The sequence below is a fragment of the Giraffa tippelskirchi genome, chromosome 13, assembly GCF_054371585.1.
Source record: "Giraffa tippelskirchi isolate mGirTip1 chromosome 13, T2T-mGirTip1v1.2.pri, whole genome shotgun sequence".
NCBI classification, from domain to species: domain Eukaryota; kingdom Metazoa; phylum Chordata; class Mammalia; order Artiodactyla; family Giraffidae; genus Giraffa; species Giraffa tippelskirchi.
This window is the reverse complement of record NC_137287.1, coordinates 55,314,183-55,330,743: the sequence shown is the minus strand read 5'-3', so window position 1 is coordinate 55,330,743 and position 16,561 is coordinate 55,314,183. Positions and strand designations below refer to the sequence as shown.

Here is a 16,561-nt window from a genome sequence, read left to right as displayed (position 1 = left end):
TGCTTGGGCTAGGGGTGCCGTGTGCAGAGATGCTGCACAGGACACCTTAATGCAAGATGGCAATGAGCCCTGTGAGCCCCATTACCTGGAGCAGCTGCGCCTGACTCTGCTCCCCAGAACCCCACCAACTCCACCCCCACCCCGCTGATGAGAGCCCTATGGAGCAGCCCCGCCCATGGCCTACTGGAGAGCATGGGCTGTACAGTGGGTGCTCCCACTTCTCAGTTCCTTTGCTTCTCAACACAACTCATTCCATTGGCAGAGAAACATTAGGCAGAAGGACCCCTTTTGGGGTGGGTAACATCTTTACTTACGTACCAAAGGCCAGAGTAAGGAGGAGATCCTTCCCAGGAGAGGAGAAGGCCCTTCTCAAGCAGCAGGGACAAGGTTTCCTGCTGTCCTGCACCTGCTGGTGTGGAACAGCTGACCTGCTCTCAACACACAGCCCCAGGTGCAATCCTGGGCGAGGGGGCAACACCTGTATGTTTAGTGTGAGATATTTAATAAGAACTGTGTCTCTGATTACAATGACCTGTCCGTGCCTTCAGGATAAAAGGAATGAATACTGAAAGCCTAGCCAAAAGGAGGGAATGTCTCCAAGAGGTCAGTTAGAGTGAACGCCAAGAGGTAGGAGAAATTCAGGTAGACAAGGGCAGGAAAGGTGCGGCTTTGATTCAGCGATGTGGTAGTCATCAGTAACTTGGGAGTAGTTTTGAGGGAAAGAAAGGGAAGACAGTCTAGGACTGCTAGGGATACATAGGCGAACCTTTCAAGAAGTTTGTTGTGGGACCTAAGATTGTCTGGTACAAGTGAGAGGGGAGAAGCATGGTGAGAAGTTTGTAGAGAAGAGATTTGAAATTCTTATCAGAAGATACAAATTAAATAAAAGTAGCAGGATCACCGGGCAGTGCAGCACTGAGACCCTTGGAGAGGGTGACGGGGGAGAAGGATCATCAGTCTCATTTGAAACTGGAGTTCTGCCAAGTCAGATCACTGAGAGGACAGAAAGACAAGGGGATCAAGGATTAAGTGAGCATGATTAACATGTCAGCTCTTGGAATTGTTGGGGAGGAAAAAACACTTCCTCCACCCTCTTAGGTTCAGTTATGGGGAATCTGCCAATTAAACTGACAAAAGCAGATAACCGTGAGAAAACAACATTTAAATAGCTTTCCAGGAATGATGTACACATGTGAGAGATGGACCATAAACAAGGCTGAGTGCTGAAGAATTGATGCTTCCAAACTGTGGTGCTGGAGAAGACTCTTGAGAGTCCCTTGGACAGCAGGGAGAACGAACCAGTCAACTCTAAAAGAAATCAACCCTGAATATTCATTGGAAAGACTGATGCTGAAGCTCCAATAATTTGGCCACTTGATGGGAAGAACCGACTTACTGGACAAGGCCCTGATGCTGTGAAAGATTGCGGCCAGAGGAGAAGGGGGTGACAGAGGATGAGATAGTTAGATGGCATCTTCGAGTAAATGGACATTGAGTTTGAGCAAACTCCGGGAGGTGGTGAAGAACAGGGAGGCCTGGCACGTTGCAGTCCATGAGGTCACAAAGAGATGGACATGACTGAATGACGGAACAATAATAACAACATGCAGAGGTTCACAAAGAAATGTGACTTGAAGGGGTGACTACACCTGGGAGTTGATGTACTACTTAATAAATGACAGGGAGTAGGACAAAAAGGCATCTTAGGTTACTTGGGGAAGGAGGGGCACTTATACCAAAAAACATTTAAGAAATATAAATGGTACTTTAGGAGGATATATGGGAGATAGGGGAGTTTTGCGAAAATGTCTGTTTGTCTGGCACTTGGAACTTTTCTCTCATTTTAACACTGTTTCCAAAAGTAAATCAAAAGTTAATTAAAACCAACTCAAATGCATTCCTTTTTATAGCTGAATAATATACAGCTTCTTTATCCATTCATCTGTTAATGGACATCTGGTTACTTCCATGTCCTAGCTATTGTAAACAGTGCTGCAGTTTAACACTGAGGTACATGTGTCTTTTTTGGAATTTGCTGTATGATGCAGGGAACCCAAAGTTGGTGCTGTGTGACAACCTAGAAGTGTGGAATGGGGAGGGAGGTGGGACGGAGGTTCAAGAGGGAGGGGACATATGCATACCTATGGCCGATTCAAGTCAATGTATGGCAGAAACCTTCACAATATTGTAAAGTAATTATCCTCTAATTAAAAATAAAAATTTTTTTTAAAATTAATTCATTGCAAAGGCAAAAACTCAGGCAAATCTTATTTCTCCATGAGGAAAGACCTATGAATCCGTTTTTCAAGTTACATATAGTAAGTTTTATGCCACTATTAACAGTTGTAATACATCAAAACATTGACAGTAGCCATAACAGCAGTATCTAAATCTTTAGGACTATATATGGTGATAAAAACTGGAAAATACAAAAAAGCTATCAATCAACACCACTAAATATTAATGACAAGTCTGGTTGTTTGGGTGCTGTTTAAACAGCTGATATTAGGGCTCAGTTTGAGTTCATAAAGGGCCACTCAAATGGTAAAGAATCCACCTGCAATTCAGGTGACCTGGGTTTGATCCCTGGGACTGGAAGATCCCCTGGAGAAGGGAATGGCTCCCTGCTCCAGCATTCTTGCCTGGAGAATTCCATGGACAGAGGAGCCTGGCGGGCTTGTCCATGGGGTCACAAAGAGTCGACATGACTGAGTGACTAACAGTATCACTTTGAATGTGGAAAACTCAACAGTGCTGGTTTTTAAGTCTGCTAAGTTAGATGCAGAGAAACATTGCTTAAAATACCATATAAATTTTTATCATACACACATAATATGAAAATGTTTTCCTTTAATAAAGAATTTCTCATCATATTTAATGGGAAACAATGAAAACGTCATGTAAAGAGTCCCGTAGGGAAACTTTTACTATTTATCGTTCAAATCACATCTTTTTTCTTCAGAGTCTGTACATATTCTTGTGATGTTTTCAAAAGTAGGTCCTTATATACATTTGACCAATCTGTAGATCCTCAAGGAGACACTCTAAAGGAATTAGATGCAAATTCAACATCAACTGGAAAGAAAAGGAAAGAATTATATTCTTTACCTAAAATACTTGAGTTAACTAAGTATTAGTTAAGGAAAAAAAACAAAACTGAGACCTTTACAAGTGTTCCGAAGAATGAAATATATCTATAGATGACACAACACAAAAAACACGTGTGGCTGAGTATCAGGGCTTCTGGTTTTCTCATTCTTCATTCATTTACTCGATAACTATGTGCAAAGGTGCTGGGACAAGCACTGGAGTTATATGATGAAGGTGACCCACTGCACCCTGAAAAATGATATGCCCTCAACTGGAAAAACAGACAAACAGGCAACTTCCATACAGAGTCATAAATACTATAAAAGATGGCACAGGAACACTAAGAGGGCCGGCCGGCTTTGTGTCAGTGCTGCCAGCTTCCTGGTGGGGGCGCTGTGGAAGCAGAGACCTGAAGGACAGGAAAAAGCACAGGAGACGGAGGGGAGAAGCAGGTACAAAGACCGGAGGGGAGGAAGCCCACCTGTGGGATCCTACAGTCTGGCTGGTTAGATGCAGAGCTGAGGGGCAGAGGAGGCGGGTAAGGAGATAAGGCCGACTACTGTGGCAGGACTCACACTGATGTGGGTGGTTGGAGCTTTTCCTGAGGGTGAAAGATAAACTGGTGGCAAAGTCAGTGACAGAGAAATTTTAAAGTCACCCACCACGTGACAGCTACACAAACGTGACTGCTTGAGTCTGGGTTCCTAGCCTTAACCACTACCAACACTTGAGAAGCTGATGAACTCCACGTTTTCTGAGAATAGTGTCAGGGTGTAGGCGGATAGTTCCACAGGGATGGAGGAAGTGGAAAAAGGAAATAGCCAGAAATAAAAGAAATACATAGACCTTTTGGGATTGTTTCTCAAGCAATGGAACATGGTGAATAAATGAGGAAGAAGGATATTTTTCACTATGACTGCTCATGCTTTCACATTTTTCATTAGCTATATGTAAGAAAAAATATTTAAGATAGCAACTGTTATCCAAACAATGGAAAGAGATGCCACTGACTGTTTACTGTGTATTTCAGAAATCAGTGTCTAAATTTAATTCATACGTTTTGTCAACATACCTTCTTCTAGTTCTCTAGTTATACTCCTGTCCAACTCCAGTTGCATCTGAAATAAGTCAAATATTATTTATGTTTAAGTTAAACAAGAGATATTATCATAGGAATGACATAGAATTTACTGCATGTGACATTTCAGTAATACTTTTGGAGACTAGACCTAACTTGAAGATTACTTAAGTAGAAAAATAATCACATAAAGAAAATGAATTCCTACTTATTCTGCTTTTAGATAACAGAGAACACATATATGAATGCTATTTAGGTTAATCTGATAAAAAGTATAATAAATGTCAGTCTGTCAAGTACACATAATTTCAGAGAATTAGAGAACGACCCATAATCCTAGTAATGACTCACAAGATCACTATCTTCTCCCCTAACAGCTCCTGCCCTAAATATGTACTTCTGAGACCTTTATTTTGATTTCTAGGTAAGGATCTTGTTCAAATGAAGGAAGTAGTTTGAAGTCGAATGTTAATAAGGAGAACACACCTGCAGTTTTCTTTAAACTTTTCCATTTAGTGAAAACATAGAAAGGTGAGAAAGTTATACATAAGAAAACAATGTACTGGCAAGTTTTAATTCTGAAGGTGTTTAGCAAGAAGGACTGTCTCCTAAATGTTAGTTTCCGAACTATGTCCCATAGAAGGGGAAGGTCCCACTGGGCTCACTGCAGGGTTGAGGAACAGAGAAGTCACAGCTGCACGTTCTCTGGCCACTCCTTTAGCTAAATGGCTCTATATTTGTCTCTTTTATATAATATGGTTCCACACAGAAGTTTTTTTTTTTAAACAAAGGTTGTTTTCTTCGAAAAAAAACAAAACTTTTTTTAAGGTATGAGAGTCATTGGTTTAGTCAAAGTTCCTAATTCTACAAAAGAAGTAACAAGGCCAATGGACTTCTTACTGAGTCTAGAGTCGTATGCCAGCTACTTCCTCAGATTAAGAAAACACATATAGATTTTTACTATAACATAGAGAAAATGAATGTTAAACCTTGTTACATAGTTCAATAATGCTTGTGGCATTTAATAAATGTTTTAAATTATATGTCTTAAATGCATGAACAAAAATAAATCAATATCAAACTCCTATTTGTAGCAGTCAATATAGTTAATTTGTAAAGCATAAATATTTTTTAAACACAGGACAGGAAACTTGAAAGAGAAAATCTTTAGTTGAATCAAGCAGGCCAAAATTTGTCTTAAAAGGATGTTCGTTTCCTCCAGATAAAATCTGGTTTATTAAAATGAGTCAGCAAAATGAATTATCCACATTTTGAGTTATTTAGGACAAAATTTAAAACACAAATAAGATCTCTCTTTACTATTTAGCATACTTCTATCCAAGCTCTCATCATTAATTGGTATATACAAAAAGTATGAGTGTAATCTCAACTAAAATCTAAATCTGGTCAGAAATTACAGTTGAACTTCATTTCCTCAGCCTGAAGTTTCGAGGGGAGAACTTATACTCCTACCCTCCTCATGAGAAGCAAGGAGATTTACCTAATGGGTGAGTTTGGGACAAGGAACTAAGAAGTGCTTGCTTGGTTCCGAATCTCTTCTTTGAAAAGATGTATGTGCCCACAGCACCGTGAACTTGAGTCTGCAGTAGGCAGCCTGCCCCTGGGACGGGGATTGAGCATTTGTTTCCTCCTCTTAGGCCTGCAGGGGTGAGTGTCTGACTTGGGATGAAGTTTGGAGGCCCGCTGTGACTGCACAGCTAAAGCATGTCCTCCAGGTTCATGGCTCTCAAGTACTAAGATTCAACGCAGCCGCAGTGCTGTCAAAGAAACCGTAGATTGCTATGATGGCAAGAAGCCAAATGAGAAAACAGGTTGAGACTGCATTTAACAAGGGCTATTTTTATCTGCACCATAACCATCATGAAAACACCATCAAAACCATAAACCTGTGTGCTCTGACAAAAATGGATATTTTAATCACAATGATTACACAATGAAAACTAGCTGCAATTTAAAGACTCCCCATCATTGCTATCTTAGTCATCAATCATCCAGGTGCTGTTGAGATAGAAACAAAAGTGAGCTTCATTTAAAATTTTTTAATGTTTGCTTCAACTACAAATTTAGAAACATTCTACAATTGCTCAGAAAAATATTTTTCAGAAATTTAAGTAACAAGGCTATAAGTAAAATAGCAATTAAAGATGCACTCTTGTATAAGAAAATGACAAAAATGTTAACCTGAAACTAGAAATTAATCTTCTGCTACAGTGTTACAAGTTTGTTTAACTCATAAAAAGGATTTGTCCAGGATTCCTTCCGATGAAAAGCACTCATATGTGGTCACTGTTCAGACGCCCGTCAGTCGCTTATGCTGAGGGGCAGAGAGCCTGCGGTGGGAGCAGCAGAGCCTGAGGTGACTGTGAAGCGCGGCCAGAGTGAGACCATCAGAGAGGAGGCCAGACACCTGAGAGAACCCTTTCAGTTACCAGGGAATAAGAGTTCATTTCTGAAGTAGAATCTAAAGGCAGCTTTTCAAGAAATTTAAGACGTTCATAAATATCTCTTAAAAATAGACATCTAGGACCAAAAAACATCATAAAATTTTTGTTTCCTTGATTAGCACACTTAATTATGGCTTTTACTTAGTGTGCACAAGTCACATAAACAGCTCAGAAGTTCAAATTAAAAATAAGAATCATTCATATCAGAAATCCTAAACCCAAGGAAAAAAAGATAGTAGAACTAACCTTGAGCAAGTAGGTCGCCATGCTGTTATTTGAAGGGCATGGAATTGAGGTAGAAAATTCTACGTTTGCTTTTGGAGAAAGATTCATATTGAACATTGAAGTATTATTGAAATTCCCAACGCAAGGGGGCTCCAGGACTGGCCTCGTGGTGAGAGCGCTCAGTAAAGATCTGTTCTGCTCTTTCTCCACCTCAACTTTGGTGCTCATCTCTAGCAGCCTCTCATTAGTCCTGGGAAAGATGGAAAACACCAATTTCATTCATGCTTCCCTACATGACTGGCATTTTTTAAGTTGCCGTAGAGTAAATGGAATTCCCATTAAACTGTTTGAACACTGAAAACACAGAGGAGATCTCCTGTAAACAGTGACAGTTGTAACCTTGCTCTAAAGAAGTACACATGTCTGGGGCTCCTCAAGTGACAAGTCACAGTGAGGAGACCAGAGAAAGGGCGTCAGAGAGAAAGGGAGGTGGGCTCACAGTGACCCCTGCTACCTCTGGGACACACCTGCCTCAAGGAAACAGTTCAGGGATGAAGAAACACACCTCCCACAAAGCCATTTTCAAGTGCTTCCTTTCACCACCCTGATACGTATGTTTCACTCATGACCTCGGAGAAATTAAGCTTTTGGCTCTGAGGAATCACCTAGGGCCACAATCTCGAGGGGAGGACGAGAAAGTCAATGGGTGACAAAAGGGCTAAAACAGCCCCAGGAACAATGACAAGCATCCCCTGCTTTTCCAAAGCTCATTTTAGGTTACTTCACTTCTACAAACGGCCTACACAGGCACTTGTTTTTCATAAAAAAAAAAAAAAAAATCTGAAGAGGATTTTTGTTTTCATGTAAAAAGGCAAAAAGCTGAACCAGTGTTCAATGCATGTTTTTACAGCGAGAGGCATCACGCTCCACAAACAGGGAGACCGGCCCCTCCGGGATCCGTCCCCGGAAGCCTCACCCCACATCCCAGCATCAAGTCGCCACAGCCCTGAACCTCATCTGGGAGCACCCATGCTTTACTCGTGTGTGTTCATTTCAGGCATCTACTAGCAGAATGCGTCCTCGGGTCCCTGCTTCTTTGCTCTATGCTGCTTTGGCTTATGAAAGGCTTCCTAGGAGTGCTCTGCTTTCAGATAGTAGGGAAACCGGGACTCGGCACTGCAGGTGCGATCTGCCCTTTCCATCGTCCACACACCCCCTCAGTCAGGTCACCATGTTATTTTTAGGCACTTTGTGAATTATCCTGCCATTCACCCCTATGCTTATTTCCCCCGATTTCACAACCATGCTTTTACATAGTGTAGGAAAACTTACAAGGATATAGTATCACTAATTTGTCTTAGGGTGCCCCTTTAGCAGTGACTATCTAGTTAGCTTTCACTGCCTACTAATTTCAGGAAGCTGGCTCTATAAAAATTAGGCTTTAGAGACAAATTAATGAGCTAAATTTATTTTGTGATTCTGTGTTTTGACTTACTCGTCTAGCTTATTTTCCAATGACTTTCTAACTTTTAGTTGTTCTAGGTAGAGTTTCTTATATTTTTCCAACTCTGCTTGAGAAGTTTTCTTCTTGGAGAGTTCAGATTCCAACTCTTCAATGCTGAGTTCCATCTGACTTCTTATGGAAGCAATATTATTCTCTTGTAACTGCTCTAAGTTTTCTTGAGATGCTGCTTGTATCTAAGTCAAATTTTAAAAGATATATTTCTTTTGTTAATGATTATAACCTGAATAATTACATTTGTTCCTTTAGTTTTGAGTCAGTATTTCAGAGAGCGATTTTAAATGTGAAAAAAGAAAAGTAGAAACTTTAAAATAATCATGGTCAATGTGAAATGAATTAAATCTAAATTATAAAATTAAAGTAGAATCAATGGTATAGTAGTACTTGTAACCTGATAATTCAAAGAATAAGAGGATCAACTTAAAATTTTAAAAACTGAACAAGACAACTTGAGAATAACTCAAGAGGATGGTACCTGTTCTAAACCACAGTATTTTTTTCCTCCTCATGGTCTTGTTTTATATCAACTGGTCTTATAAGTCAAAGGATCCTCTAGTGAGAATCATTCTGAAAGTGATAACTGTGATGGAAATTGAAATATTTCTCTCTTCAGGGAGAGAAAAGGGCCCCCTTCCTTCCAGAAATCTACAAAACAAACTGCTCTAAGGGAAGCAGAGGAAACACATAAGCTGTATACATCCAAAATGTAATTTACACTGAGGTGAATTCAAGGATATGACAGATCAACAAATTAATCTGTAAAAACATGTTGACTTCTTTAATTTCTCTGACAGATCCTGTCTCATTCTTTCTTCCATCTCCTGTTTACACTGCTCTATTTGACTATGTTCTATCATATTCATTTCTATATGACTTTTGAGGTTCATTACTTTTTGCTCCAACTTCCTTTTATTCTTCTCTAGTTTTTCACATTTCTTTTGCATTCCTTTCATAGATAATAACTCCTCTTGAAGAACTTGAATTTTTGCATTCATGTGCAGACATTCTGAACATACAGTTTCCAGCCCTGCTGGAAGATCATCAGTCTGCAAGAATAAAACAAATACCATTTGGTAATGAGGGAAGTGGACTGAGCCCAGCCTAACACAAACCGAGGATCAAATAAATATAATGGTATCTGTATTGTTGAATGTAGGACCAGGAATTACTCAGAGAATCAAGAAAGAAGTTCAAACCACCAAGAGTCACAAAATATATTCTTCACTGTTAACATCACTGTCACACAACATTTGCACTTGATTTTACACTTTCATTGTTCTATAATAAAACTTTTCTATCTTTCCTCCATGGAATGACTGCAAGTCACCCCTTAGTAGAACGTCTCTTACTCCTTCCCCTCAACATGTCCCATGGCTTTTAAAGAAGTCTGAGGTATACTGTATTGACTTATCTAGGGCTGAGTTAATCAATGCCTCCCAAAAGAAGATTGTGAAAATAAGACTCTAATTAATAAATCTTGTAAATATGGATTCTAATCCAATAAGCCTTTTTCTGAACTAGAAATAGTTTTTGCTCATTTGAATTGCATTCCAAAGAGAAATGATTCGCAAGGCTAAAGATATCCCATCTCCTAAGAGTTGAGTGAGATGATCCATATATTTTTCTGAACAACAAAAAAATGCCTCATTCTTGTAACCCTTTGTTACTTTCCACAGAATAAGAGAACATACCAAACAAAACAAACAAACAATATTTCCTGGAATTTCAGTGACACAGAGTTGGAAAGAACTTTCATTTAGACAGAATGATTACTTGGTAAGTCGAGATGAGTGGAGCTGGTGGTTTTCAAACATGTCTACAAACTCCTTGACACTTTTGTCATGAAATTCCCTCCCTTAAATATGTGCTGGCCTCAGTAACTGATTCTAGTGGACAGAGCCTGGGGGAACTGCTATGTGATTTCTCAAGCTAAATAGCTTCTGACTTTGGCTCCATGGGGAAAGCCCACTCTTCGCATCAATCACCACGCTATGAAGCAGCCCAGGCCACATACTGAGCACATGTCAGTGTCCCCACTGACGACCCCCACCTAATGTCCCCTCCAAAAGCCAGCTCCAACTGCCAGACGTGTGCATGAACAAGTCTTCAGATGACTCTGGTTCCCACCTTCATGACACCCTGGCTGATGCGACTGGAGAAGAAATGAGCTGGGCTCACACTCACTGAGCCTTGCCCCAACGCAGACTTGTGAACAAAGGAAATGCTGTTTTGAGCCACTAGGCTTTGAGGTGGTTTCTAATGCAATTTGTTAACAGTAAATAACTGGCATGGATACTGATATTAAAAATGGGGTTCAGTGCAGTTCAGTCGCTCAGTCATGTCTGACTCTTGGTGACCCCATGGACTGCAGCACACCAGACTTCCCCGACCACCATCAACTCCTGGAGCTTGCTCAAACTCGTGTCCATCGAGTCGGTGATGCCCCCAAATGAGGTACTGCCATTAAAAAGAGCTGAAACATGTGAGAATGCCTTTGAACCTGGAGGTAGGTGGGATCTGAATGGATGCAGAGAAAGGAATGAAAACCCAGCGGGCTTCATGACACTGTCCACAGAAGCCCGATGGTCCTTGAAGAGGCTGCTGGTGACGGCTTCTAGGCAAGAGGAGAAGCTGACTCTGACACAGGGGCGGAGACTCCTGCTGCGAAGCAGCTGAAAGTACATCAATGAGGGAGAGGCTGTCAGAACAATGGAAAGTGCTGTGAAATATAAAGGAGCCAGGACTCACTGGGTTCAGTGTCTGCATCCCCTTTACAGCACCTCCACATGTCCAACTGTCACATGATGCTAAAGGACAGAAATGGCTTCTGGGCTAAGATCAAATCTAGGGTGCTGCCAGGAAAACATGGTCTAAAGGTAACACCTGTAGACTGTAAGTGGAAGACCCTGGAAAGACTTAAGGTGGTGCCTCAGATGCCTTTAAGGATCTTAAGAGCAGAAGAATGTTAAAGGTGTCATCCTGCAAAGTTTCACAGGAAGCCCAAGGTGCAGTGCTTCCTTCAAAAAGATTTTTGAGGGTAACTCTTCCAATGGCGTGAGCCCCAGTCAAATTCACAGGACACCAAAAGCTTTAAAGAGAACCTTGGCAGCAAAAACACCGCTTGCTTGCTTGCTTGACCTAACAGAGACCAAGTGTGAGCCGCCCAGCCATGTCTGACACTTTGTGACCCCATGGACTGTGGAAGAAGGGATCGGCTACCCACTCCAGTCTTCTTGGGCTTCCCTTGTGGCTCAGCTGGTAAAGAATCTGCCTGCAATGCGGGAGACCTGGGTTCAATCCCTGCGTTGGGAAGATCGCCTGGAGAAGGGAAAGGCTATCCACTCCGGTATTCTGGCCTGGAGAATTCCAACGACTGTATAGTCCATGGGGTCTCAAAGAGTTGGACACAACTGAGCACTTTCACTGTCACTTTCTCCAGGGGATCTTCCCAACCCAGGGATCGAACCTGGGTCTCCTGCATTGCAGGCAGATTCTTTACTGTCTGAGCCACTAGGGAAGTCCAACCGAGACCAAGACATACAAAATGAGAAAAGGCCTTTGGGATTTTCTCAGAAGTTCAATAAAGAGGAACCTGGCTCAGGAAACATGACTCAGCTACAGACAGAGATCATTTCTTATGAAAAGGACAGCACAGAGCTCAGAGTGTGAGCACAGAAATAAAAAAAAGTATTACTTCCCATGGGTTCATGAGTGATATGCATTTATAGTCAACACAGTTTATAAACCTGATGCCAGTCAGGACAGACTTCAGAATGACTTCCCTTCAAACAGCTTAAAATAATTTTTCATCATTTTGTCATCTTTCTGGAATTTAAAGTGCCAACATTTATTTGTTAAAAATAGGGTATTTTACACATAAAATTGACCATCTGCTGATGTCCATGTGTAGAGTTATCTCTTGTGTTGTTGGAAGGGGGCGTTTGCTATGACCAGTGCATTCTCTTAGCAAAACTCTGTTCGCCTTTGCCCTGCTTCATTTTGTACTCCAAGGCCAAACTTGCCTGTTACTCCAGGTATCTCTTGACTTCCTACTTTTGCATTCCAGTCCCCTATGATGAAAAGGACATCTTTTTTTGGTGTTAATTCTAGAAGGTCTTGTAGGTCATCACAGAACTGCTCAACTTCAGCTTCTTCAGCATTAGTGGGTGGGGCAGACTTGGATTACCATGATATTGAATGGTTTGCCTTGGAAAGGAACAGAGATCATTCTGTCATTTTTGAGATTGCACCTTAGTACTGCATGTCAGACTCTTTTGTTGACTATGATGGTTACTCCCTTTCTTCTAAGTGATTCTTGCCCACAGTAGTAGATATAATGGTCATCTGAGTTAAATTCACCCATTCTAGTTCATTTTAGTTCACTGATTCCTAAAATGTTCACTCTTGACATTTCCTGTTTGACCACTTCCAATTTACCCTGATTCATAGACGTAACATTCCAGGTTCCTATGCAATATTGTTCTTTACAGCTTCAGACTCTACTTCCATCACCAGTCACATCCACAACTGGGCATTGTTTTTGTTTTGGCTTCATCTCTCATCCTTTCTGGAGTTATTTCTCCACTGATCTCCAGTAGCATATTGGGCACCTACCAACCTGGGGAGTTCATCTTTCAGTGTCCTACCTTTTTGCCTTTTCATACTGTTCATGGGGTTCTCAAGGCAAGAATACTGAAGTGGTTTGCCATTCCCTTCTCTAGCGGACCACATTGTATCAGAACACTCCAGCACGACCCTTCCATCTTGGGTGGCCTGGCACGGCATGGCTCATAGTCTCACTGAGTTAGACAAGGCTGTGGTCCATTTGATCAGTTTGGTTAGTTTTCTGTGATTGTGGTGTTCATTCTGTCTGCCCTCTGAGGGATAAGGATAGAGGCTTATGGAAGCTTCCTGATGGGAGAGACTGACTGTGGGGTCTTATTCTGATGGGCAGGGCCATGCTCAGTAAATCTTTCATCCAAGTTTTTGTTGATAAGTGGGCCTGTGTTCTCTCCCTGTTGTTTGGCCTGAGGTCAACTATGGTAGGGGTAATGACGGTAATGGCCACCTCTTTCAAAAGGACTTGTTCATGCACTGCTGTATTCGGTACCCCTGACCCCCAGCAGGCCACTGTCAACCCACCCCTCTGCAGGAGACACCTGGACGCTCACAGGCAAGTCTGGCTCAGTCTCTTGTGGGGACACTGCTCCTTTCTCCTGGCTCCTGGTGCACACAAGGTTTTGTTTGTGCCCTCCAAGAGTCTGCACTGGTCATAGCAAAACACCCTCTTCCAACAACACAAGAGATGACTCTACACATGGACATCACCAAGCGGTCAATATCAAAGTCTGACTGATTAGATTCTTTGTAGCCAAAGATGGAGAAGCTCTATACAATCAGCAAAACAAACAAACAAAAAAAGACTGGGAGCTGACTGTGGCTCTGATCATGAACTCCTTATTGCCAAATTCAGACTTAAATTGAACAAAGTACAGAAAATCACTAGACCATTCAGGTATGAACTAAATCAAATCCCTTATGATTATATAGTAGAAGTGACAAACAGATGCAAGGGATTAGATCTGATAGACAGTGCCTGAAGAACTGTGGATGGAGGTTTGTGACATTGTACAGGAGGCAGTGACCAAGACCATCCCCAAGAAAATGAAATGCAAAAAGGCAAAATGATTGTCTGTGGAGGTCTTACAAATAGCTGAGAAAAGAAGAGAAGCCAAAGGCAAAGGAGAAAAGAAAAGATACAATCATCTGAATGCAGAGTTCCAAAGAATAGCAAGGAGAGATAAGAAAGCCATCCTCAGTGATCAGTGCAAAGAAATAGAGGAAAACAATAGAATGGGAAAGACTAGAGATCTATTCAAGAAATTTAGACATACCAAGGGAACACTTCATGCAAAGATGGGCACATAAAGGACAGAAATGGTATGGACCTAACGGAAGCAGAAGATATTAAGAAGAGGTGGCAAGAATATACATAAGAACTATACAAAAAAGATCTTCATGACTCAGATAACCACAATGGTGTGATCACTCACCTAGAGCCAGACATCCTGGATTGCAAAGTCAAGTGGGCTTTAGGAAGAGCCACTACGAATAAAGCTAGTGGAGGTGATGGAATTCCAGTTGAGTTATTTCAAATCCTAAAAGATGATGCTTTGAAAGTGGTGCACTCAATATGCCAGCAAATCTGGAAAATTCAGCCGTGGCCACAGGACTGGAAAAGGTCAGTTTTCATTCAAATCCCAAAGAAAGGCAATGCCAAAGAATGTTCAAACAATTGCACAACAGCACTCATCTCACATGCTAGCAAAGTAATGCTCAAAATTCTCCCAGTGAGGCTTCAACAGTACATGAAATGAGAACTTCCAGATGTACAAGTTGGATTTAGAAAAGGCAGAGGAACTAGAGGTCAAATTGCCAACATCCATCTGTTGGATCATAGAAAAAGCAACAGAATTACAGAAAACCATCTATTTCTGAATTATTGACTACGCCAAAGCCTTTGACTGTGTGGATCATACCATACTGTGGAAAATTCTTCAAGAGATGGGAATGCCAGACCACCTTACCTGCTTCCTCAGAAACCTGTATGTAGCTCAAGAAGCAACAGTTAGAATCGAACATGGAACAACGGACTGGTTCCAAATTGGGAAAAGAGTACATCAAGGCTGTATATTGTCACTTGCGTATTTAACTTCTACGCAGAGTACATCATGCGAAATGCCAGGCTGGAGAAAGTACAAGCTGGAATCAAGATATCTTGGAGTAATATAAATAGCCTCAGATATGCAGATGACACCACCCTTATGGCATAAAGCGAAAGAGGAACTCAAGAGCTTCTTGATGAAAGACAAAGAGGAAAGTGAAAAATCTGGCTTAAAACTCAACATTCAAAAAACGAAGATCATGGCATCCAGTCCCATCACTTCATGGCATATAGATGGGGAAACAATGGAAACAGTGACAGATTTTATTTTCTTGGGCTCCAAAATCACTGCAGATGGTGACTGCAGTCATGAAATTAAAAGACCCTCGCTCCTTGGAAGAAAGGCTATGATCGACCTAGACAGCATATTAAAAAGCAAAGACATTACTTTGCCGACAAAGGTCTATCTAGTCAAAACTATGGTTTTTCCAGTAGTCATGGATTCATGTGAAAGTTGGACCATCAAGAAAGCTGAGCACAGAAGAATTCATTCTTTTGAACTGTGGTGATGGCGAAGACTCTTGAGAGGCCCTTGGACTGCAAGATCAAACTAGTCAATCGTAAAGGAAATCAGTCCTAAATATTCACTAGAAGGACTGATGCTGAAGCTGTAGCTCCAATGCGAAGAACTGACTCATTGGGAAAGACCCTGATGCTGGGAGTGATTGAAGGCAGGAGGAGAAGGGGACGACAGAGGATGAGATGGTTTGATAGCATCACCAACTCGATGTACATGAGTTTGAGCAAGCTCTGGGAGTTGGTGATGGACAGGGAAGCCTGGTGTGCTGCAGTCCATGGGGTCGCAGAGTCGGACACGACTGAGCGACTGAACTGACACATAAAATACTAAATGCTACGAAATTTTTTTTAAAGTGTGGCTATATTTACATTTTACTTTCTAAAGATGCTCTAAAATAATTTTCATCAGTGGTTCAAGATATTCCAGGATAAATATCATCTTACTAAAGTAATCTTTGAAAAATTCCCATGCACACCCCAGCTCTTTTTTAAACAAAAAATCCAACAAAGGAAAAATACATTCTTTCAGAAACACTGTTCTATACAGATGTAGTATTCATTCCTGGTGAAGAGAATAAGCTACAATATTAAAAATGATTCATTCTCAAAAATATCACAGAAGGGTTAGGATTATACGAGAAATTCAGAATTCTCAATCAAATCATTACTCAATTTTCTAGACTCTAACAGATGTTTGTGTACCAATGTTTAAGGCAGCATTATTAACAATAGCCAGAAAGTGGAAAAACCCCGACTTCATTGATAGAGGAATGAACAAACAAAATATTTTCTATATAAAATATTGCTTTGGGACTGGATTGTCACAATCTTTTAAATTAAAATCTTATCACAAAAATCATTAATTTTATGAATTCAGTCCATTCTTTCTATAAAGAGTAATTATGCTATTAGTAGCAAGCAGTATCAGTAAAAATACC

General features: G+C 41.0%; 1 protein-coding gene across 1 annotated transcript in view; it reads right to left on the bottom strand.

Moving 5' to 3' along the window:
• Positions 1–2,913: 2,913 nt before the first annotated feature.
• LOC145530947 (ankyrin repeat domain-containing protein 26-like) overlaps positions 2,914–16,561 on the bottom strand; it is a 39,602-nt gene continuing 25,954 nt past the window's right edge. Inside the window, 5 exon segments of the mRNA XM_081552281.1 lie at positions 2,914–3,075; positions 4,163–4,208; positions 6,880–7,108; positions 8,354–8,556; positions 9,271–9,426. Of these exon segments, the coding sequence (XP_081408407.1) occupies positions 2,939–3,075; positions 4,163–4,208; positions 6,880–7,108; positions 8,354–8,556; positions 9,271–9,426 (771 nt within the window). The 3' untranslated portion in view covers positions 2,914–2,938.